Source organism: Hemicordylus capensis, chromosome 15 (genome assembly GCF_027244095.1).
Source record: "Hemicordylus capensis ecotype Gifberg chromosome 15, rHemCap1.1.pri, whole genome shotgun sequence".
Lineage (NCBI taxonomy): Eukaryota > Metazoa > Chordata > Lepidosauria > Squamata > Cordylidae > Hemicordylus > Hemicordylus capensis.
The window spans coordinates 8,759,128-8,781,647 of NC_069671.1; the positions used below are offsets into that span (position 1 = coordinate 8,759,128).

General features: G+C 48.9%; 1 protein-coding gene across 3 annotated transcripts in view; it reads right to left on the reverse strand.

Moving 5' to 3' along the window:
- ULK1 (unc-51 like autophagy activating kinase 1) overlaps positions 1 to 22,520 on the reverse strand; it is a 113,531-nt gene that overhangs the window by 18,721 nt on the left and 72,290 nt on the right. For 2 of the 3 annotated variants that reach the window (XM_053280250.1, XM_053280247.1), the window contains 6 exons: positions 21,613 to 21,663; positions 10,391 to 10,479; positions 8,557 to 8,716; positions 7,491 to 7,551; positions 6,326 to 6,415; positions 3,973 to 4,101 (listed from right to left, as the gene is read on the reverse strand). In XM_053280250.1, the coding sequence (XP_053136225.1) occupies positions 3,973 to 4,101; positions 6,326 to 6,415; positions 7,491 to 7,551; positions 8,557 to 8,716; positions 10,391 to 10,479; positions 21,613 to 21,663 (580 nt within the window). The remainder of the gene's footprint in view (positions 1 to 3,972; positions 4,102 to 6,325; positions 6,416 to 7,490; positions 7,552 to 8,556; positions 8,717 to 10,390; positions 10,480 to 21,612; positions 21,664 to 22,520) is intronic. The other variant, XM_053280249.1, reaches the window with a different exon arrangement.

The following is a 22,520-nucleotide window of genomic DNA, read 5'->3' on the forward strand; positions in this document are numbered from 1 at the left end:
TTGACAAAGCCACCAATGCAATGGAGCTTCCTCCAGATCCCAACTACAACTGGAGTGGCAACAAAGTGCAGTGGCTAGAGCAGGGTGGTACCACTTCAATCCTCCAGCTTCTAAGAACATAAGAACAACCCTGCTGGATCAGGCCCAAGACCCACCTAGTCCAGCATCCTGTTTCGCACAGTGGCCCACCAGATGCCGCTGGGAGCCACAGGCAGGAGTTGAGGGCATGCCCTCTCTCCTGTCCCTCTCTCCTGCTGTTACTCCCCTGCAACTGGAACTCAGAGGCATCCTGCCTCTGAGGCTGGAGGTGGCCCACAGCCCTCCGACTAGTAGCCGATGATAGACCTCTCCTCCATGAAGTTATCCAAACCCCCAAAATTAAATAAAGATGTAGGATTAGAGATGTGAAGATCTGGGGGGGGGACAAAAAATCTCGGGGGTGGCAGGGAGGGAGGGAGAGAATGGGTGTTTTTTGTTGTTTTTCTTTTCCAAAAAACCTGGACATTTTTGGAACACCCCCTTCTAGTTTTCCCCTAAGCCTTCACATAATGTTGTCCCCTAGGCCTTCACTCTAATCCTACAACTTCTTTAATTCTTTACAGCTTGAGCTCTAGATCCTTCAGGGAACAGGCTGATCCTCATTTATCCCCACGTTCTTCGCACTAGCAGCTGCAGCAAGAACACTAGGGCAGAGAGTGGCGGCGGCGGGGGGGGGGGGAGTACAGAACACCATGACTCTACGACAAGAGCAAGGCACTCTGTTGGCAGCCGCAGTGATGCATCCAGACAGGGGATGGCAGCCAAAGATTTTTGAAAGACAGTTGCTCCAATAGCGTTGGGAGAATGTCGTGGTCCGTTTGCTGAGTCCTACCCACGCTGATGTGCTATGTCTGCAGATTTGGTCTGTTAGGGTTTCTTGTGTGTTTATGTCATGTTTTAATGTTGTATTGTAAGAGAGGAGAGCTGGTCTTGTGGTAGCAAGCATGACTTGTCCCCATAGCTAAGCAGGGTCTGCCCTGGTTGCATATGAATGGGAGACTTGATGTGTGAGTGCTGCAAGATATTCCCCTCAGGGGATGAAGCCGCTCTGGGAAGAGCATCTCGGTTCCAAGTTCCTTCCCTGGCAGCTTCTTCAAGATAGGGCTGAGATTCCTGCCTGCAACCTTGGAGAAGCCGCTGCCAGCCTGTGAAGACAATACTGAGCTAGATAGACCAATGGTCTGACTCAGTATATGGCTGTTCCCTATGTTCCTGCCCCGAGAACAATTTGTTATGGAGTGGCTAACAAATAAAATTTATTATTAATTACTATTACTACTACTACCAGCAACCCGTCTGGTACTGGTTTTTCCAACCAACATCGACCTACTTTTCCGACAACATTTCAAAGCAAAAAGTGCTCCTCTCTCATTGTGCAATCATAATTTCCTTATCCAACTCCAAGGTGACACTACCCACCCTGGCAGTCAATTGACTACCCGAATTTGGAAGAATTATAAGAGATTTTATAGAAACGTAGGATGCTGCCTTATACTGAGTCAGGCTTTCAGGCCTGAGTTACTCTCCCCCTGCTAAATAAAAGAGAATCACCACGTTAAAGGGTGCCTCTCTGCCAAGTTAGTAGGGATATCAAGCATTAATGCACCACGTGTGCCTTGACTGTTCCATTTACATTCTGGCTACCTTCTGGTGGGTCAAGAAGCCCTGAAAAAACATCAACACGTGAAAGTCCAGAAAGAAACTCACCTTTCCAGTAGGATGATCTCTTGTAGAGACTTGCCTTTTCTGCGACTTCTTATTATGCATGGGTACTGGCCAATAAGTTGATTAAATTCCACTTGGCCTCTTTTTAGGATGTCATATTTCTTGAATGGCTCGTTCCCCACTCGCTCCTGGTCGGGGAGTGCCATCGTGGAGGTTGAAACCCTATTCCGTTGTTGCCTGATCAACAAGCAACAGCCAAATGACTTCGCAAGGGAAGGATGTGCCCGCACAGGACGGAAGGAATCCGTCACAGAGCCTGAGGCCATATATCCGGTGTAACTTGACCGGCTCGCGAGCCAGAGCTTTACGCCACGGGCACGAATTGCTCATCCAGTCACAGATCACGTGCCCAGAGCAAAAATGCCTCATGGCGGAAAAATGACACATGGCGGAAAGCTGATGAGCCAATTTAAGCACATTAAAAAGGAGCACGGCGGTGTGATTGTATCATAATTTAGGGCTGCGGTGTTTAGCTGATTAATTGCGTGATCAATCAAAATGTCTTTTAATTGTCCATAAAGGCGACATCCCAACTACATGACTCAACGCTACTGCTCAGGAGTTACTCTAAAGCAGGGCTGCTTAACTTCGGCCCTCCTGCAGATGTTGGCCTACAATTCCCATAATCCCTGGCTATTGGACACTGTGGCTGGGGATTATGGGAGTTGTAATTCAAACATAGCTAGAGGGCTTAAGTTGAGCAGACCTGCTCTAAAGCAAGGCTGCCCAACTGAGGAGACCTGTTCTTGTGGTAAAGTAAAGTAAAGTAGTGCCATCAAGTTGGGGTTGGCTACTGGCGACCACAGAGCCATGTAGTTTTCTTTGGTAGAATACAGGAGGGGTTTCCCATTGCCTACTCCTGCAGCAAGTATGAATTGTCCCTTTTGCCAAGCAGGGTCTGCCTTGGCTTGCATTTAGATGGGAGAATACATGTGTGAGTAAAGGTAAAGTGTGCCGTCGAGTCAGTGTCGACACCTGGCAACCACATAGCACTGTGGTTGTCTTTGGTAGTATACAGGAGGGGTTTACCATTGCCATCTCCAGTGCAGTATGAGAGGATGCCTTTCAGCATGTTCCTATATCGCTGCTGCCCGATAGAGGTGTTTCCCATAGTCTGGGAAACATACCAGCAGGGATTCGAACCGGCAAACTCTGACATGCTAGTCAAGTCATTTGCCCGCTGTGGGGAAAGGTGGCTTACATGCATGTATACTATAAGATAATCCTCTTAAGGGATGGGGCCATAACTCAGTAGAGGAGCACCTGCCTGCTTGCGTGCAGAAGGTTCCAAGTTACCTCCCTGGCAGCATCTCCAAGAAAGGGCTGAGAGAGACTCCTGCCTGCAACCTTGGAGAAGCCGCTGCCAGTCTGTGTAGAGCAGTAGTTCCTCCAGATGCTGCTGAATTACAATTCCCATCACCCCCAGCTACAATTTATTGTGGCTGGGCATGTTGGGAGTTGCAGTTCAGCAACATCTGGAAGAACCCAGGTTGGGAACTACGGATGGAGCCAATACTGAGTTAGTTTTCTATCATGAAAACTGAGCTTCTACTGAGCTGCTTTCTACCATGTCAGTCCATTGCTCCATCTGAGCAATGGACTGACATAGTAGAAAGCAGCTTCCTATGTTCCTCACTTTGGCCCTCTGGCTGTTTTTGGACTACAACTCCCAGCATCCCCAGCCACAGTGACCAGTAGACAGGGATGCTGGGAGTTGTAGTTCAACCACAGCTAGAGGGCTGTGCCGTCCTGCTCTAAAGCACTACTTAATTGCAATAAGTCTACCCAGGAGTAATCGCATCAACGCCAGTCACTGTGTCCAATTCTGGGCACCACATTTTAAGAAAGGCATTGATGCACTGGAAAGGGTTCAGAAGAGAGCAACGACGATGGTGAAGGGTCTGGAAACCAGATCTTCTCCAGTCACAGCCTGGAGAAAGGTAGGTGAAACCAGATCTTCTCCAGTCACAGCCTGGAGAAAGGTAAGTGAAACCAATGGAACTGAAGCCCACAAGAATCCCCTGTTCATTTCAATGACTGAACGTTGGACGGATATGAATTCCATTTCATCGCTAACTCCTTAGATCGCACCCCACAGGTGTATGAGCCTTAAGAACATAACTAGTAACAGCACGGATGCTGGATCAAAACTACCAAAGGGATTTGGAAACGGACAGGGAAGAACTTCCAGAACGTCTCAGCACTCACTGTGGCGAAACGTATTGATTGGGAGACTGAAGGTTCTGTTCAATCCGCTGGTAGTTGTGGATCTGCGTTGGGACTGGGATGGGCACCGACTGTCCAAATTTGCTGCTTGATGAAAACGGAACAGGCCTACTGCACAAAGAGGAGCAAAGCAGAGAGGACTGTTAGGGAGCAACTGTTGCACCCTCAACCTATTGTATCAGGCGTCATGACTCTTTCCCTGGGGTACGATTCTGACAAGGAATGGTAAGGCAGGAAGGATCATCTCTGTACGAGGCAGGGGACCCCAGAGCTAGGAGCCGCAGAATCGGAAACCCAGGGCCAGTGTTAATTAAGGCCAAGGCCCCGATGAACTGGCCCCTTCCACCCCAAGTATCTTGAGATCCTTAAGTCAGCATACACTAGCACCAGAAATGGGCCAGGAGTGACTTGACAAAGTGGAGGAGAAGTGCTAGATTCCATCCCAGAGTGCTGTCCCTTTAAGTCCTGCAGGCAGGAAGGTGGGGCCTGGGAGAGACAGTCTGAGCCTGGAGGTATTTAGGACCCCCTTTCTTCTCTGGTCTTGGTTGGAGCACCATTGCTCAGAGGTTGCTCTCCAGGGTGCTGGAGCCCTGATCGCCTTGCCTTATGTTGGACCTTATGGGTTCTGGTATGCAGGATGGTAGGGTACATGCAGGCAGCACGGGGAGCATGAAATGGGAGATGGCAGCTTATGGAGAAGGAAACTAGGCTATAGGGATGGGTAAGGTAAACTGTGCCATTTACTTTAAAGTGTCGACTCCTGGAGTCCACAGAGCCCTTTGGTATAATACAGGAAGGGTTTCCCATTGCCATCTCCCATGCAATATGAGATGATGCCTTTCAGCATCTTCCTATATTGCTGCTGCCCGATATAAATGTTTCCCATAGTCTGGGAAACATACCAGCAGGGATTCGGACCGGCATCCTCTGGCTTGCTAGTCAAGTCATTTCCCCGCTGCGCCATTAGATGGCTTACAAGGATGGAGGAGTCGGAAATGGTTTCAGTATGCAAGCCTACTTAGGAGGGGAAGCCGTAAGATGTGGGAAGAGGACTTGGAGGGTGTGGAGGAGTTGGAAGCTGGGAAAAGGCTGCTCAGGCCTGGGGAGATGGAAAGGGAAGCTCGCATTTTGAGACAAAGGTGGTCAAGTGATTGTTTTAGGCATGATGTGAAGCCACATCTTATGAGGTTTGCCCGTACTGGAGGATTTCTGTTTATCGTTGTTTAGAATATTAGGAGATGAACTAGGATTGAACGGCAAGGGATATTTTTGGAAATTCATACTAGTCCCTTTCTTTATCAGATCAAGCAATTGTGTTTTACAGTGAGAGCCAGCGTGGGGTAGTGGTAAGAGTGCTGGACTAGGACCGGGGAGACCCGAGTTCAAATCCCCATTCAGCCATGAGACTTGCTGGGTGACTCTGGGCCAGTCACTTCTCTCTCAGCCTAGCCTACGTCACAGGGTTGTTGTGAAGACAAACGTAAGTATATAGTACACCGCTCTGGGCTCCTTGGGGGAAGAGCGGGATAGAAAATGTAAATAAATAAAGATAAAATAAGAAGGATTCTGGGTGTGGCCTCTGCTAGGTTTAGCCCTCTGACCCACTTGGGGTCAATGTTCCTGCTCTCCTCTGCCCATCCTCAAAGAACATCCTCTTTGCTTCTGGCGAGAGGGAAGCTTGTGAGCCCACCCTGGTTGTTACTTGCTGCTGGAAGGAAAGCTCTATGACTTCTCCCCTCCAGTAGCAAAGCTCTGTCAAAGTACGGTAAACCCCAAAAGGAGCCAGTGAGATTTCATTTCAGTCCAACCGTCGAACGTGTTGTGATGGGATCTATTTTTATAATATTAGGAAACATCTCATTATTCCACTTCTGATCTCGCTCCCTGGTCGGTCAAAAGGTTTTCTCGTTGCATCTGGTTCAGACAGAGCAATAACCGAAGAGAGAGCCAAACTCCTTGCTGTTACCATTAGAATAAGATCTCAAGTGGCAAATAAATAGTACGGTATTTGAGTGAATTTAAAGAGAATTTAATTTCAGAATTTAACATTTTGGAGTTTGATTGTTTTATGAAATATTGGAGGATTCCTGTTTATCGATGTTTAGAATATTAGGAGATGCCATGTATAATCTTAATACTTTTGTATATTGTGAGTCTTGTTTAATGTCTGAAATACCAACTAGAAAATTAACTATATAATTTTCTTCTGTATTCTGTTCTGGTTGTGGAAAGGTCTATGGACCAAGTCAACACAGCTATACGATGGTGAGCTATAATTTCATTCTCTTTTCAGGGGGATGGTTCGAGATATCAATCCCACCCACTTTTTCCTTACCCTGATGGGCTGGGAGAACTGCTGTATGGGGGGGAAGAAGATGGAGTCCTTCCCTGGCTTTCCAAGCCTACTGAAGTCACCAGGGAGCTGCTGGAAAAAAAGGAAGAAGAAAAGACCCTATTAGTTAAAGAATTAGGAACATCAGGGCTTCAAGGAACCCTCCTAAGGCACAAAACAGAAATTTGGTGGGTGGGCAACACTAAACAGGGCCCTTTTAGTGGTGGTGCCAATGTTGGGGATGGGGCTGTAGCTCAGTGGCAGAGCCTCTGCTTTGCATGCAGAAAGTCCCGTGTTCCGTCCTCAGCATCATCTCCAAGTAGGGCTGGGAAAGACGCCTGCCTGAAATCTTGGAGAGCTGCTGCCAACCAGTGTAGACTATTCTGTGTGAGATGGACCAATGGTCTGACTCCGTAGAAGGCAGCTTCCTATGTTCCTGTTTGAAATGCCTACCCAAAGGAAGTCTATCCAGAGCCTTCCTTCTGTACAACGGACCTTTCTGGTGTGATTGTATATTGCATATACTGATGCTGTTTCCTTGCATTGTCGTATTGCTGTATTTACCTGAATTGAAGACGACCCTGAATTTCAGGAGGACCCCCTTAAAAAGTAGCACTTAAATGCACCTGCATTTACTTGAAAGGAAAAGGACTCTGAATTTAAGATGACCTCCTGATTTCTAATATAAAAAAACCTGGCATATCAAAAAACCTAGTCTTGGATTCAGGCAGATACAGTAGGTTTCATTGATGGGTGCTATAGTCCAACAACTGCCTTGGAACCGCTTTGGGATTGTTTTAATGAAAGGCGGTCTATAAATTTAACATACACACATACATCTGGGAAGCAATATTCCTTTTTAACAGAGATGTTAAATTCCCAGATGTTGACTACAACTCCCAGCATGTCCTGCTGCAGTAGCCTTTGGTGAGGCATCAACAACGTTTGGGAATCCCTGTTAGAGGGAACACCGGCAGGGATTTGAAACCGGGGTTTAGCCAAGGGAAACTCCAGACCTAAAACCCTTGCCCAGCCTTGAAGTTGAAGACCCCTGCTTTAGAGATCCTGGCCACCCCAAGGGCCCTCTTGATGGCCAGACGCTCAGAAGGAGGAATCTCCATATGTCCGAGTCACAAATGCATTTGGAAGCATTTCCCCCGCCCCTTACCCGCTGCACATCAGGCTGTCCTGGATCGGCTTCCCTCCTGCGGCTTCCACAGCTATATCACCTAGGTTTCAAGAGAATTAGGATGCTGAATGCGAACAATATCTCCATCCCGCGGGTTTCTCAAAACTGTGACCTGGGGACTTGCAGAGAATTTGCTGTCCCAGACACACACACATACACAGAGACACACACACAGAGAGACAGAGACAGACAGACACACACACTCCTCTATCCCTCCCCCCCCCCCAACAGCCACTGGGAGAGTTGTTATGATAGGCTTCATAGGGACAGTTACTCTCCCCGGCTGAACAGAACAGAGCTGCCACTTGGAAGTGTGCCTCTCTTGCCCAGTTAGGAAGAGGCGGTTGCAAACTGTGTGATACTACAAGTCCCAAGGATGCTTCCCAGTTCAAAAGGGTCTTGTCGCCATAAAAAGAAGCACCAGGCAGACACCAGCCACAGCCCCTGGGAAAGGATGCTGCACTGGGCTGAAGAGGGACAGTTGCTCCCCCACCCCCGGCTAAATACAAGAAAAGCACCACTTAGAAAGGTGGCCTTTTGCCGGATGTTAGCAAGGGGAACTCCCAAAAAGGTATGCCACGGGATGCACACCTTGTTCAAAAGGGGCCCACAGTCTAAAAAGAAACCCAAGGGAGACACCAGGCACAGCCCCTGGGAAAGGATGCTGGGCTGGGCTGAATAGGGACAGTTGCTCTCCCCCAACCCCGCTAAATACAAGAAAACTGCCCCCTGGAAAGGTGGCCTTTTGCCCAAAATGTGTGCCACAGAATGCCTGAATGAGGCCCCCTGTCCAAAAAGGGGCTTAAAGTCTAAAAAGAAACCCAAGGGAGACACCAGACACAGTCCCTGGGAAACGACACTGGGCTGGGCTGAAGAGGGGCAGTTCTTCCCCCCCACACACACACACTCAGACACTGCCTACTTAGAAAGGTGCCTCTTTGGAAGGGGCTGCCTGGTTAACAGAAGACCCACAACTGTGCCAGTATCCCCCCCCCCCAACCTGCTTTGATTCTGCTACGAACACCCAAAGAGCCCAATCACCTACTTGGAAACTGCGCTGGCACCATGACAAAGTCGTCCGTGTCGCAGGAGGAGTTCTTGCTGCTGCTGCCAACGGATTCTTTCGAGCCGTGCAGGAAGCCCGGGGAACCCTGGGTAGGGGAGGCTAAAGCTTTCTCTTGGAGATGGGGCATCTCCCCGAGGGACTGCTCGAGGGGAAGGGGAAGGAAGGAGAAGAGAGACTGAAATCACGGCCTTGGAAGCAACTCGTTCATGGCTCTTCAGACTGCTCGGCATTATGCCGTATAGAAAACGCTTTGTAGAAGGAACAGAGGAAGCTGCCAAATACTGAGTCAGACCGTTGGTCCGTCTGACTCAGTATCGTCTACACAGAATGGCAGCGGCTCCTCCATAGTTATAGACAGGAATCTCTCTCAGCCCCATCTGGGATATTTTACATGCAAGTGTGCAGGTGCTCTTCCAAGAGAGGCCCCATCCCCTAAGGCAGGCCTGCTCAATTTAGGCCCCCCCAGCTGTTTTTGGACTACAACTCCCATAATCCCCAGCCACAGTGGCCAACAGCCAGGGATTAAGGGAGTAGTAGGCCAACATCTGCAAGAGGGCCAAAATTGAGCAGCCCTACCCTAAGGGGACTCTCTTACGGTGCTCACACATGTAGTCTCCCATCCAAATGCAAACCAGGGCAGACCGTACTTAGCAAAGGGGACAACTCGTGCTTGCTACCACAAGACCACAAGTGGATCACAATGTGTGATCCACTTGTGGAACTCTCTGCCACAGGATGTGGTGACGGCCAACAACCTGGATGGCTTTAAGAGGGGTTTGGATGACTTCATGGAGGAGAGGTCTATCAATGGCTACTAGTCAGAGGGCTGTGGGCCACCTCCAGCCTCAAGGGTGTGCCTCTGAGTACCAGTTGCAGGGGAGTAATGGCAGGAGAGAGGGCACGCCCTCAACTCCTGCCTGTGGCTTCCAGCGGCATCTGGTGGGCCACTGTGTGAAACAGGATGCTGGACTAGATAGGCATTCTTGGGCCTGATCCAGCAGGGCTGTTCTTATGTTCTTAAGACCAGCACTCTCCTCCAATATCTAACGATATCCTGCTGGTCCACGGGAACCACCAGCCCTTTTGCAAAGACAGCTGCTTCTTTCAATATGTCCCTTCCTCAAGACTCTGAGGCAACATTCTTCAGCTTCCTCACGAACCTTGTCACCTATCAAGATCATCAGGGGACGTCTGGTTGGGGTTACCACCATCTCGTTTGGTGGTGACCCCCAACCTGGGCCTTCTTGAAGGTGGCCCCAGGGCTCTGGAACGCACTCCCACCCAAAACCAGGACTTCCCCATCTCTGGCCATCTCTGAGCAACTCTGGAAAACACACCAACTTCATCCGGCTTTTCGGAATTTCTCTCAGCCCTATCTTGGAGATGATACCAGGGAGGGAACATGGAACCTTCTGCATACTCCACCGCTGAGCTATGGCCCCATCCCCTAAGGGGAATATCTTACAGTGCTCACACTTCTAGTCTCCCATTCAAATGCAACCAGGGCAGACCCTGCTTAGCTAAGGCAACAAGTCACGCTTGCTACCCGCAGAGACCAGCTCTCCCCCTCGCTCTTTCATACAGAAGAGAACCCACCTTGGTTCTTCTACCAAAGAAAGCCACAGGGCTCTGGGGGCGCCAGGAGTCGAAATGGCCTTGACGGCACAATTTACTTTACCCCAAGACCAGCTCTCCTCTCTGCCACCAGAGCAGAGCTTTGGGACCCCTCTTACCCCCTGCCAGCTTTGCAAAGGGAATGAGGCCCCACCTGTGGCAAAGCAACACCTGCCCTCCCCATCGGCATCATACTTACAGGAGGAGACGCCAGATGGGATGTGGAAGAGCTGCTAGAAGAACTCCCAGAGCCGGAGCTGGGGTACGAAGGCATTGGCACAGAAGCAGCTGTCGAAAAGAAGGGAGAAAAGATAATTTTGAGTATTGCCAACAGCCGGGTGAAAGATGCATTCTCAGTTTCCACGTGTCAGTGGATCTCTCAGGTGTCAGACGAAGTTGTCCGAGTAATGGGGAAAACGAGTCCCAGGCAGTGTGGTGTAGTGGTTAGGGTGTCAGACTAGAACTGGGGGGGGGGGATGCAGGTTCAAACCCCCACTGGGCTGTAAACTCACTGGCGGGGGCCCTGGGCCAGTCATTGCCTCAGCGGAACCTACTAGGGATGTGCACGGAACTGGCTCCCTTCGAGCCGATGGGAGGGGGCAGGGTTGGCCTTAAGAACGGGAGAGGGTGCACTTACTGTCCATCCCCTGTCCACCCCCCGGCCGCACTTCCCTCTCCAGCACTCTGCAGGTAAATAGTCTCGTGGGGCGGCAAAGTACCTCCCTGCCACCCCATTGCTTCCGTGACCGGAAGTGCCTTGTGTTTGTGTGTGTCACTGGCATACGTGTGAGTACATCATCCGTTTGACATGCGCACACCCACAACACATGCACGGCACTTCCAGTCACAGCAGCAACAGGGAGGCAGGAAGATATGCTGCCTCAGGCGGGTGGGGGGGCCGCGCACCCTCCCTCACCCCACCCCCGTGTGGGTTCATGCACATCCCTAGAGCCTCCTTTGTGGAGTTCCTGTAAGGACAAAATACGAGTACAACGAATATTTATATACCAATTTTCAACAAAAAGTTTCCAAAGCAGTTTACATAGATATAAATAGATAAAAATGATAGAATAATATAGAAATGATAGAAATGGGGAACACCAGACACCTCCCCTGTTTTCCTTGAAAGAAGGATGGGAGAAAAGAGTAATACATAAACCAACAGTCTGTGCAAAGGTGTTCTTTGCCCTCCCTAGGCTCTCAAATGAGAGGAAACCAATTCCACAGCGGAGGCCTCCACTATAGTGCTTAAGAGTGAAAGGCTTCCAAACGCAGAGACCAGGTGTCAAACTCCACCTCAGCCATAGTTTTTGCTTGGACTGGTCATTAACCCTTAGCCTAGCCAACCTCACAGGAACGTTGTGAGGATGAATGAGGAAGATCACATTTGCTGCCCTGAGCCCTTTGGAAGCTGGATAAGAAAGTCAATCAATACACACAAGATCCTGGATGTTCTGGAAATCGGAAGCTAAGACGCTTCGTCTACTGAGTCAGACCCTTGGTCCAGCTAGCTCAGTGTTGTCTACACTGGCTGGCAGCAGCTCTCCAAGGTTTCAGGCAGGAGTCTTTCCCAGCCCTACCTCGAGATGCTGCCAGGGATTGAACTTGGAACATTCCCTGAATAAGCAGAGTGGGTACATGTCATTTTGACTCCAGGTTGTTTGAGAGCATCATAATGTGTTCCGAAGCACAGAAGCATCAGAAAGCAAAAAGACACCAGGCCATAATTATCATGCAACTTGTCCTCCGCTAATGACCAGGGGGAAAAGGAGGAAAAAAAAAGATTGCCTGGCTCCAACTTGTATCACCTCAAGCGAAGAGGGCAAGGTACGATTTCGTAGCTTCTTATTACAAGGTTGAGGAGAATATAGTTCCATACAGAAGAAGGTGTGCTGATTAAAACGAATATGCCTTTCACATGTTAAAACCAAAGTCCCCTTGAAGACTACAATGAAACGACGACTCCTCGTCCGTACTCAGCAAATCTGGCAGCCATGGCAAGATCCTAGGTTGCTTGGTTGGGTCTGGAAAATAATTGGGATAATCCCAGAAGAAAGGGGTGGAGGAAAGGGCTCCTTTGTACCTGAAGGACGTCAAGGGAAGGAAGAACAGGGCAAGATGGAGGGCTGACCCATCCATGCACCTGGCCTGTGCTCCAAATGCCATGGTGAAGGCTAGTGAGAGTCCAGAGTTGTCTGAAAGAGGAGGGAGGGGATCATCCGGGGGGGGGGTGTCTCATGATGCAGCATGGCAAGAGAGATTCTTCTAGTCCGGCGAGGCAGGGAGAACATTCAATCATCATAGGAAGGAACACAGACAACTGCCATACACTGAGTCAGACCACTGGTCCATGTAGCTCAGGACTGTCTACACAGACTGGCAGCAGCTACTCCAAGGCTGCAGGTAGGAGTCTCTCTCAGCCCTCTCTTGGAGATGCTGCCAGGGAGGGAACTTGGGATTTTCTACATGCAAGCAGGCAGGTGCTCTTCCCAGAGCGACGCCATCCCCTAAGGGGAAGATCTTACTGTGCAGACACATCTAGTCTCCCATTCAAATGCAAACCAGGATTGACCCTGTTTAGCCATGGAAGCAATTCATTCTTGTGAACAGAAGACCAGTTCTCCCCCCACAATCATGGGGCGGCCCTGAAAACCATTTCCACCTGGGGCCCCCCAAAAGCTAGAAACAGCCTTCCGTCTCTACCAAGCGCATAAAGGATCAAGTGGTCCAGGTCATTGAACATCCGCCCACCTCGCAAGGGTGTGGAGCACAGGCAGAATCACACAAGCCTGCAAAACTGGAGCAGTGGAGGGGTGAGCATATGACTTGGACCGACGTCGAATCAGCCAGTTTCTTGGGCTAAGAATCCAAAAGGCGGTTCAGTACATGTTGATCAAGCTCTTAACCGAAACCCGAAAGCTACCGAACGTCCTCACACCAGTGATTTTGATTCCAGGCTTCCGTGCATGGTTGATGCCAGGAATCTATAATCTTAAATGATTACGGAACAATTTCTCATTTTTATAACTCAAAAATAAACACATTTCCATGTACAGACAGATGGTGTGTGTGTGTGCGTTTATTTTTACATTTATATTCCACTCTTCCTCCAAGGAGCTCAGAGCCGCATACATAGTTATGTTTATCCCTACAACAACCCTGTGAGGCAGGTTAGGCTGAGAGAGAAGGGACTGGCCCAGAGTCACCTAGGGATTCGATGGGGATTTGAACTCAGGTTTCCCCCGTCCTAGTCCAACGCTCTAATCATTGCACCACACTGGCTCACTGCGCTTGGCTGTTTTTGAATTGGGTTGGTGGTCAAGCTGGATTTCTGTTGGCATCTCACAGAACTCGCATGTCTCCCATTCAAATGCAAATCAGGGTGGACCCTACTTAGCCAGGTTTTCAGCACTGGTTTTGTTACTGGACCACTTTCTATTGTATCGCTAGATGCGTCTTTTCATGACCCAGAGACAAATTTTAAACCGCCCCCCCCCCCCGGTCAGTGCCTTCCTCTAAATTTTTTTAAAAAATATTCAAGGAAACTCGGGTGGGTGTTGGGTGGGGGAGACATGTCTCTGCCCCCCCCCCCCCCGAGGCAGTGGGCCCCAAGACAACAGTCCCCCCCTTGCCCTATTATAGTTACGCCCCTGCTGTGGCCTCAAGGTGCCTTGGTTTGCTGCACTGGCAAAAGACAAGATAAAAATGAAAGGGGAGGGGGGAGGAGAGAGAATGCATGCATCTGAGCGAAGCCCTCCCATCCCAAAGGCTTCAGATTGCTTGTGTTGTTACTTGTTGTGCATGGGAGGCCTGTTTAAGGACTAACTCCCCACTTCATTCCGAGCATTCTGAGTGGGGGGAAAAGAAGAGGATTCCCCAGCTTTTCCTTCAGTAGCAAAAATGCAGCAGGGGCCATGGGAAGAGACTGTTCCCATGGCCTTTCACAGAGTTCACAGACTCTTCCTGTGACCCTTTAGGGGCCATGGGAGGCTATGGTGGGTCTCCCTGCCGTGAGGGGCTGTGCCCTGGTTTGTGTGTCTGACTAAGTCTTGGAAATCCAGTTTCAAATCCCCACTCAGTTACTGGTGACTCTGGGCCAGTTGTGTGCTCTCTCTCCCCCTTTCTCTCCCTCCCTCCCCTTAGCCTGCATGACCAGAACTCTTGCACAAGAACATAGGAAACTGCCATATACTGAGTCAGACCATAGTTCATCTAGTTCAGAATTGTCTACACAGACTGGCAGTGGCTTCTCCAAGGTTGCAGGCAGGAATTTCTCTCAGCCCTCTCTTGGAGATGCTGCCAGGGAGGGAACTTGGAACCTTCTGCTCTTCCCAGAGCAGCTCCATCTCCTGAGGGGAAGATCTTCCAGTGCTCACACATCAAGTCTCCCATTCATATGCAATTAGGGTGGGCCCTGCTTAGCTAAGGGGTATGTGTGTTCTCTAAACAGAACTTGGGGTGTAGTGACCAGTCTCCTCTCCCTCTCAAGAGTTAACTGGAAATGAACCTTGTCCTGACTGACAGGTTGGTGAACTCCAGGACTCAGCCAATCAGCACACCAGTTAGGTGGGACCTAGAGATCTGTTGCCAGGAAGAAGGGGGTTCTTTGTTAGGCAGCTGGAGGTGCACAGGAGGACATGTGGCCATGGAGGTTGGCTGCAGGGGAATGACTCTGCAGATCCTTGGAAGACAGGAGGGCAGGAAGCTTGAATTCTCATCAGGAGTTTGGCAAGTTCAAGGCAAGGAGCCCGGGCTTATGACTTTGGGAAATTCAGCTTAGGGAACAGTTTGTATAGTCAGACTGTGTGTTAGAAAAGGGGTTTTTTGGTATGTGTGTGCTTTTGCATATTCCTGATGCTGTTCTATTATTGTTTACTTATAAAGGTAAAGTAAAGTTGTGCCGTTGAGTTGGTGTTGACTCCTGGCGACCACAGAGCCATATGGTTTTCTTTGGTAGAATACAGGAGGGCTTTACCATTGCCATCTCCTGCACAGTATGAGATGATGCTTTTCAGCATCTTCCTATATCACTGCTGCCCAATATAGGTGTTTCCTAAAGTCTGGGAAACATGTTTCCCATAGTTTGGGAAACATACCAGCAGGGATTTGAACTAGCAACTTCTTGCTCCTAAGGCAAGTTACTTCCCTGCTACGCCATTAGGTGGCTTTGTTTACCTGTAACGTAATTAAAATAAGAAACACTAGCCTACGCCCACCCTACCTAGGGTGCTGCAAAAGACTCTATAAACATTTACACGTGCTTTAAGACAACCTATTTTCCTAATCCGACTAAGTATTCTTAACTGTATTTAAAGCTGAAAAAGTCTCAGACAGAAGCAGTCTGTAGTAACTGGATAAGACTGTTTGTTTTTAGTTCTTTTCTTTTTACAAGCCTCTCCGAGTTGGTTTTTGACTTGGGAAAAGAGGGCCCCAAAGGGCAATTCCTCTGGTGCAAACACGTCCTCAAACGTTCGGCAGCTATCAGTTTTCTATCCACATGTAGGCTTGCATGTGGAAAATTTTTGTACTTGTCCAAGAGCCAAATTAAGAGAGGTTTTTTTAATCTGGGTTTTCCAACCCCAAGCCCAGAGAGTTTCTGTAGTCAAGAGGGGTGGTGGTGGTAGCATTTTGAATCTACCGATAATACAGAACAATTTTAGGAGCAGCCTAGCCAGGCAGCTCAACAGGGATGATTCAGCATTTCTTTCCCTCACGTGACCCCGCTCTGAGACAAAGGCTGTAATCTGCTACAGGAGAGTTAGGAACATAGGAAGCTGCCATATACTGAGTCAGACCATTGATCCATCTAGCTCAGTATGGTCTACACAGACTGGTAGTGGCTTCTCCAAGGTTGTAGGCAGGAATCTCTCTCAGCCCTATCTTGGAGATGCCAGAGAGGGGTGGAAGTTAGTACTAAAAAACAAACAAACAAGGATGCTATCTAATTTAATTCGCTTTAATGTGCTTTTTTTTTTTTTACAGTGCTGGTAGGAAAACATAAGTTTGCTTGGGAATTCAAACTGCTAGTCCTCCATATTCTATTTCTATATGGCCTTATAGCACAAGAGTGGAGGCATGTTTTGGTGGATGGGGAAAGGGGCACTTTAGGACTACCTTGCTGAACACATGACAAATAGTTTGGGAATCAAGGTGACAGACACATTGCTGCGCCTTGAGTCAAATGCAAATGGCTATTAGCCATCATGGTGTCAAAAATTAAGGCCACGTGCCAAATGGAGTGTCAAGTGTAATAAGCGAAACATCAGGGAAAGTGACTAAATGATGAGTGTGCATCAGCTCTAAACTCTGGTGGTTTGGCTGACTAGGCTGGACTACAACTCCCATCATCCACAGTGGCTGCAGGAGATGCTGGGAGTTGTAGTCCAGCAACATCTGGGGACCGAAGGCTGGAAGCCTCAAGTCTCTGTAAATCTATATTTCACTTATAAATGAAGAATTGGTAGCAACTAAATTTAAAAAATGGGGTGTGCATTCAAAGCGAGAACCAAACTGTATTTGTGATTTTGTACACAAGTGTGTACCAAAAGGGGGAAAAAAAAAGAAGATTTGCAACTGGAAAACTGGGAAGGTTGAATGCAAGGATTGAAGTGTCTTCTCATGCTACCAGTGATGCCTGGATCTCATCCAAGAATGCTACATTGTTAATGGTTAGCACATACCAACCAGCTTACTGCCCATGGGGGACATGGCCCGATTTCGATGGGGAAAACACAAAACATTAGCGCAAGGGGTGCATTTTCTATTTTAATTTGCATTTTTAGAATTCAAATACACACACATCTGCAGGCACAGACACAAGTAGAAAAAGTGATTTAAAAAACCAAACAGATGCAAATAAATGATAAACAAATCATAAATAAATAGATACATATGTTCTTGATTAACAAAAGGAGGACACCCAAGATTACTCTTGAGTAGCAATAAATAAAATAAAATAAAATAAAATAAAATAACTCGGCTGGTCAACAATCAGTGCCTCCTGGTCCGCCGCCAGAGTGAATAAGAGGGGACGAGGTAGAACTGTATATAGCAGAAACAGGTGGTCATGTCTTGATAGGAGATATCACAATGGCTGAAACATCCTCTAGGTTTTTCTGTCTGGCTACCATGTATTGTGCCAGACCGTGGTTTCACCTAGTCCAATACTCTCTTTCTCGCTCGACTCCAAGTCCTTGACAGAGACTTTTCCCGTTACGACCCGAAGCTCTTCAACTGGGCATACCAGGAGCTGAATCCACATGTGCCCGTCCACTGGGACACGGATACTCAGGAAGAAAAGATGCAAATACTCTCAGAAGCCTCTGCATCCAAGCAAAACACCTGCCTAAATAAGACTGCTAAGAACCGCTGATGAACTCTCTCCTCTTCCACCATTAGTTCCAACTCACAGGTACCAAGAGACCCTAAGTTCAAAGTCAACCTCCTTTCTGGAGACGGTTCTCCAATCGCCCAAATCAAAACTCCCACGCAATTTCCTCATCTTCTTCCCCGCAGGGCCCGATTCACAAAAACAGCACCATGGCAGCAACGAACCACAGAGATCTGCGGATTTACACCATGCCTTCTGAGGCCTCACCATGGTGAAAATAAGCAAGTGTGTGTTTGTGTGCGCACACACACACATGATGCATGCGGGGAGGTGTGGATGTTATCTCCCGTTCAACTGGCCACCACATTCTTGTTCCAACGAGTACGTTTTGGCAGTCAACTTTGTGACCACAGAATGGACTTCAAGACAGCACACACGACCAGGAATCCGGAATTCTTCTTGATCCTGTACTGACCGAACATCAGCTGTTGTCTGGCTTGAGGGAAACACAGAGGAAATGCGCCTCGTTCTCCATTCACACCCAGACATAGGAACTCGGTGGCCTAGGAACCATCCTGGGGGGTTGGCGTCTCAGGGGACCAGTATCCCAAGACACTGGGGCGGACGATGCCGGAGATAACGGCCGAAGGAGTTGGGTTCTTCTCAGCCTGTCTTGGGTTTGTGACTTGGGTGGGGCTGCCCCATGCCCCGGGTGCGAGGATGGTAAAGAAGGGAACGGAGGCCACGTCAAGAAAATCCTCTCCGGTTTCTGCGGCAATGCCTGCTGGGGAAGATTCGGCCTCCATAATGGCGGCGCGGTTGGCAGTGTAGATTGTGGGGGCTGCCAGTGAGGCTGGTAGGCAGGCCAGGGCTGAGTGGATCCTTCATGGTTGACGAGTGGCTTGGACTCTGAAGACCCCTTTCTCCACAAGGGTCCAGCCACTGGGGCAGGGAGCTGGGGCAGCCGGTGAGCACCCTTGAGCCGGTAGTATCCTTTTCGGCTTCGAGGGTGGCCGTGCTTCTCAAAGTCCCCACCCCACGGAGACGGGGCGGTCGGTAAAGACTGGGAGGGCTTGGAAGCACCCCTAAACCAGGAGCATCTTTTTCTGCCCACGAAAGTGTCACCTAAGTACAGTCAAGCGGGGGGGGGCATTATATTATTCAGCATTACGGTCAGGGATGAAGTCACAACTCCTGTTTCAAAACAATCAAGGCCAGTCGCGAAAGCAGCAATTCTCTGCCAAGGTAGGCAGACCCCTGGGAGTCCTTTCAAAGTTTGTGAGGGGTACCCCAAGACCCCCTCCACACACACACCATCTCCCCAGCTCAGTGGCTAGCAGTTTCCCCTACTAGCTGAGCAAAGAAACACTTTTTAAACTGGTGATTCTCTTGTATTTAGCAGAGGGAGAGCAACTGGACCTATCCCACCCCAGCACAGCATCCCTCCAGTGCCTGCTGTCGGGGTCCTACCTTTTGTTTCTTTTTAAATTGTGAGCTCTTTTGGGGAAAGGGAGCCATTGTACTTATTTGTCCACGTGGACCGCTTTGGAGACTTTTGTTGAAAAGCGATATATAAAAATAGTAGTAGCAGTGCATAATTAATCTATGGAATTCTCTGCCACAGGATGTGGTGATGGCCACTAACTTGGGTGGCTTTTAAAAGGAGCTTAGACCAATTCATAGAGGACAACTCTATCAATGGGTACTAGTCTGGTGCCTATGGGCCACCTCCAGCCTCAGAGGCACAATGCCTCTAAATGCCAGTCGCAAAGGAGCCGAGGGCATGCCCTCTCTCCCTTTGGAGAGGAGAGCTGGTCTGGTGGTAGCAAGCATGACTTGTCCCCATAGCTAAGCAGGGTCTGCCCTGGTTGCATATGAATGGGAGACTTGATGTGTGAGCACTGCAAGATACTCTCCTCAGGGGATGGAGCCACTCTGAGAAGAGCAGAAGGTTTCAAGTTCCCTCCCTGGCAGCTTCTCCAAGATAGGGCTGAGAGAGATCCCTGCCTGCAACCTTGGAGAAGCCACTGCCAGTCTGTGAAGACAATACTGAGCTAGATAGACCAATGGTCTGACTCAGTATATGGCAGCTTCCTATGTTCCTCACCTCTTGCATATGGGTTTCTCAGAGGCATCTGGTGGGCCACTATGGGAAACAGGATGCTGGACTAGTTAGGCCTTTAACCAACTGCGAGGCATGCCTGAGCAGTTTAGAGATGGTTGCAAGCCTGGTCGATCTCAGCTGCTCAGGCACGCCTTGCAGTTGGTGAAAGATGCTGTCCTGAACCGACAGGCTGAGCATCGTTTCTGGTCCCCGCCACCGCCAGGGGAGGGGGGGAAGGGAGAAGGACTGCTCCGCACCCCGCCTCCCGCAGCCATGGCCGAGTTTAAAAACAAACAAACAGCAGAGGTTTGGTGAGGAGGGCCCCCAGCCCCAGCCATTTGGATGCCCCCCAGACCTTGGCGGACCAGGCCGGGTCCCCAAGGTCCGGGGGTTAGTGCGCCTCTGGGTATAGAAATGCAAAAAATAGATACAATAAATAAAACAGAACAACCCAAGAGCAAAACTATTTCATTTCCATTCTAGAACGGCTCCACTTCCCCTCGTCTCCATGAGAAGCATCAGACTTCTCCAGCGAGAGAACTTCTGTTCCGTTTCAAAGTTATGCCACAGGCCAGGCAGAAAAAAACCACCACCAAGAAGCAGAAACCGACATGATAAAGCTTCCATCTAAAACAGGCACATCAAGGCATGAGGCCACAACCTTTTCTCATCATGAAACAGGCAGAATTGAGTGCACAGTGCCAAGACGTGTCTCCGCAGTAACTGCAAAATTAGCCCACGGGTATCGATTTGAATACGTCTGCTGCATCATAAAGTATCAGGTTTTGTGGCATTACAGAAGAGGGCACGGGGCAAACACAACAGGCTGATTCACAGACACTTTGGCATCACTGACTCACAGCATATCACAATTGAAAAAGGACTTCCCCATGACACAGAACGCTGAAATTTGAAACATGGGTACTTGAAAGAAAGATCAATAGAGCCCTGTTGGATCAAATTAAAGGCCAAAACTAATTGGCCACTATTTCCTGCAGTGGCTAATCAGATGCCTGTGGGAAGCTCACAAATGGGGAAGGAAGGAAACAGCCTTCCCTGGTTTGTTCCCATCATCTGGCATTCAGAGATATACTGCTACTGAATGTGGAGGTTCTATTTGGCCATCATGACTAATAGTCACCAGTGGACGTAACTTTCCTCATGAATTCCTTTCCTAATCCCCTTCTGCAGCCATCAGAGAGCGGCTAGCAGCACATTTTGCAACCGTGGAGGTAGTTAATCCAACACGGCAGGGGATGATGGAAGTTGTAGTCCAACAACATCTGGGGTTTTGAGAACCCCCGCCAGACATTGAACGAAGAAGTATTGTTCAAAGAACTATTTATTTGGTCTGTCCTGAATCTATTGCCTATGAACTTTGGACCACTGAGTGATCAAATTCTTCTGTTATGGGACACGGATCAAAATAATTCTCTGTCCATTTCCCCTGCACTCCAACCCCTTGATCATTCTGGCTTCCCTTTCCCCAACCCAAAGCACCCTGTTTGCAAGAAAGGCTAAATATGGAACCTTTGTCCATCTCTGCCTCAAAATGGGGATGTAATTTGTATCCCCAAAGAGTTTCGCTATGTCCACACTTAAAGGAAAGCTGCAATTTGGTATATGTGTAGCCCACTGGACTCCAATTACTAGAAGAGTCTGAATATTATGGACAATTGTAAACCGCCCTGAGCCACCTGGGAAGGGCACTATTAAAAAATGGAATAAATAAATTAATAATAAATAAATGGAGATGACGTTTACTTCGGAATACAGGAAAGATTTCCAGCACAAAGCAAGCTAAGACATTGATCAGCATTCGTTCCATTACTCCTTCACACATTTGAATCAGCGCAGAGGGAATAGTCAGAGATGTCTACCTATGTTTGCAGAATACAAGGGGTGTGCGTGCGTGCGTGAGAGAGAGAGAGAGAGAGAGTGTGTAAAACTTAGAAAGAGAGGGACCCAAAGAAAGAAATCCACTTACATTTTTTCATAGAGGCACTTGCATCTAAGAAAGGGTGATGGAAAAATTCATCTGAAAAAGAAAGGACACTTGATTAAACTCTAATTATGGTAAGCCCTGGATGTGGTGAGAAATTCTTGCTGCGCAGTCCAGGGTGGCCAGAACCTAAGGGGTATACTCGTGGGTCAAATGGGCAGTAAGCCAGAAGTTGGCTTTTAAAAAGCCAAATCTGGCCACCTAGCTGCGCACAGCTCCAGGGGTGCAGGAAAGGAAAAAGGAAAGGTTGTGCCGTTGACTCAGTGTCAACTCCTGGTGACCACAGAACCATGTGGTTTTCTCAGTAGAGTACAGGAGTGGTTTACCATTGCCTTCTCTGACCAGGTATTGAGATGATGCCTTTCAGCACCTTCCTGTATCGCTGCTGCCCAATACAGGTGTTCCCCATAGTCTGGGAAACATACCAGCGGGGATTCGAACCAGCAACCTCCTGCTCTCTAGGCAGGTTGCTTCCCCGCTGCGCCATCAGATGGCTACCCAGGCGTGCAGACCTTGTCAAAGGCCACAGTGGGCATTTGGTACCATAAGTACCCAGATGGTACCGATCACCCCAGCTGGCTCATGTCCTAAACTGAGGAATATGGGAAGCTGCCTGATACTGAGTCAGACCTTTGTTCTATCTAGCTCAGGATTGTCTACACTGACTGGCAGCAGCTCTCCAAGGTTTCACAGGAAGGACAGAGATGCTGCCAGGGATTGAACCTGGGACCTTCTGCATGCAAAGCAGACAGTCCAGCACTGAACCACACCCCCATCCCCTCTGCCTGAAGAAGGCATCCACATTTGGGCACAGAGCTTCATTGTCTCCCAAGGCAACAAAGGGCACTGCTTAAAGCATCTGACAGCTGCCTGGAAATGCCACAGACAGTTGG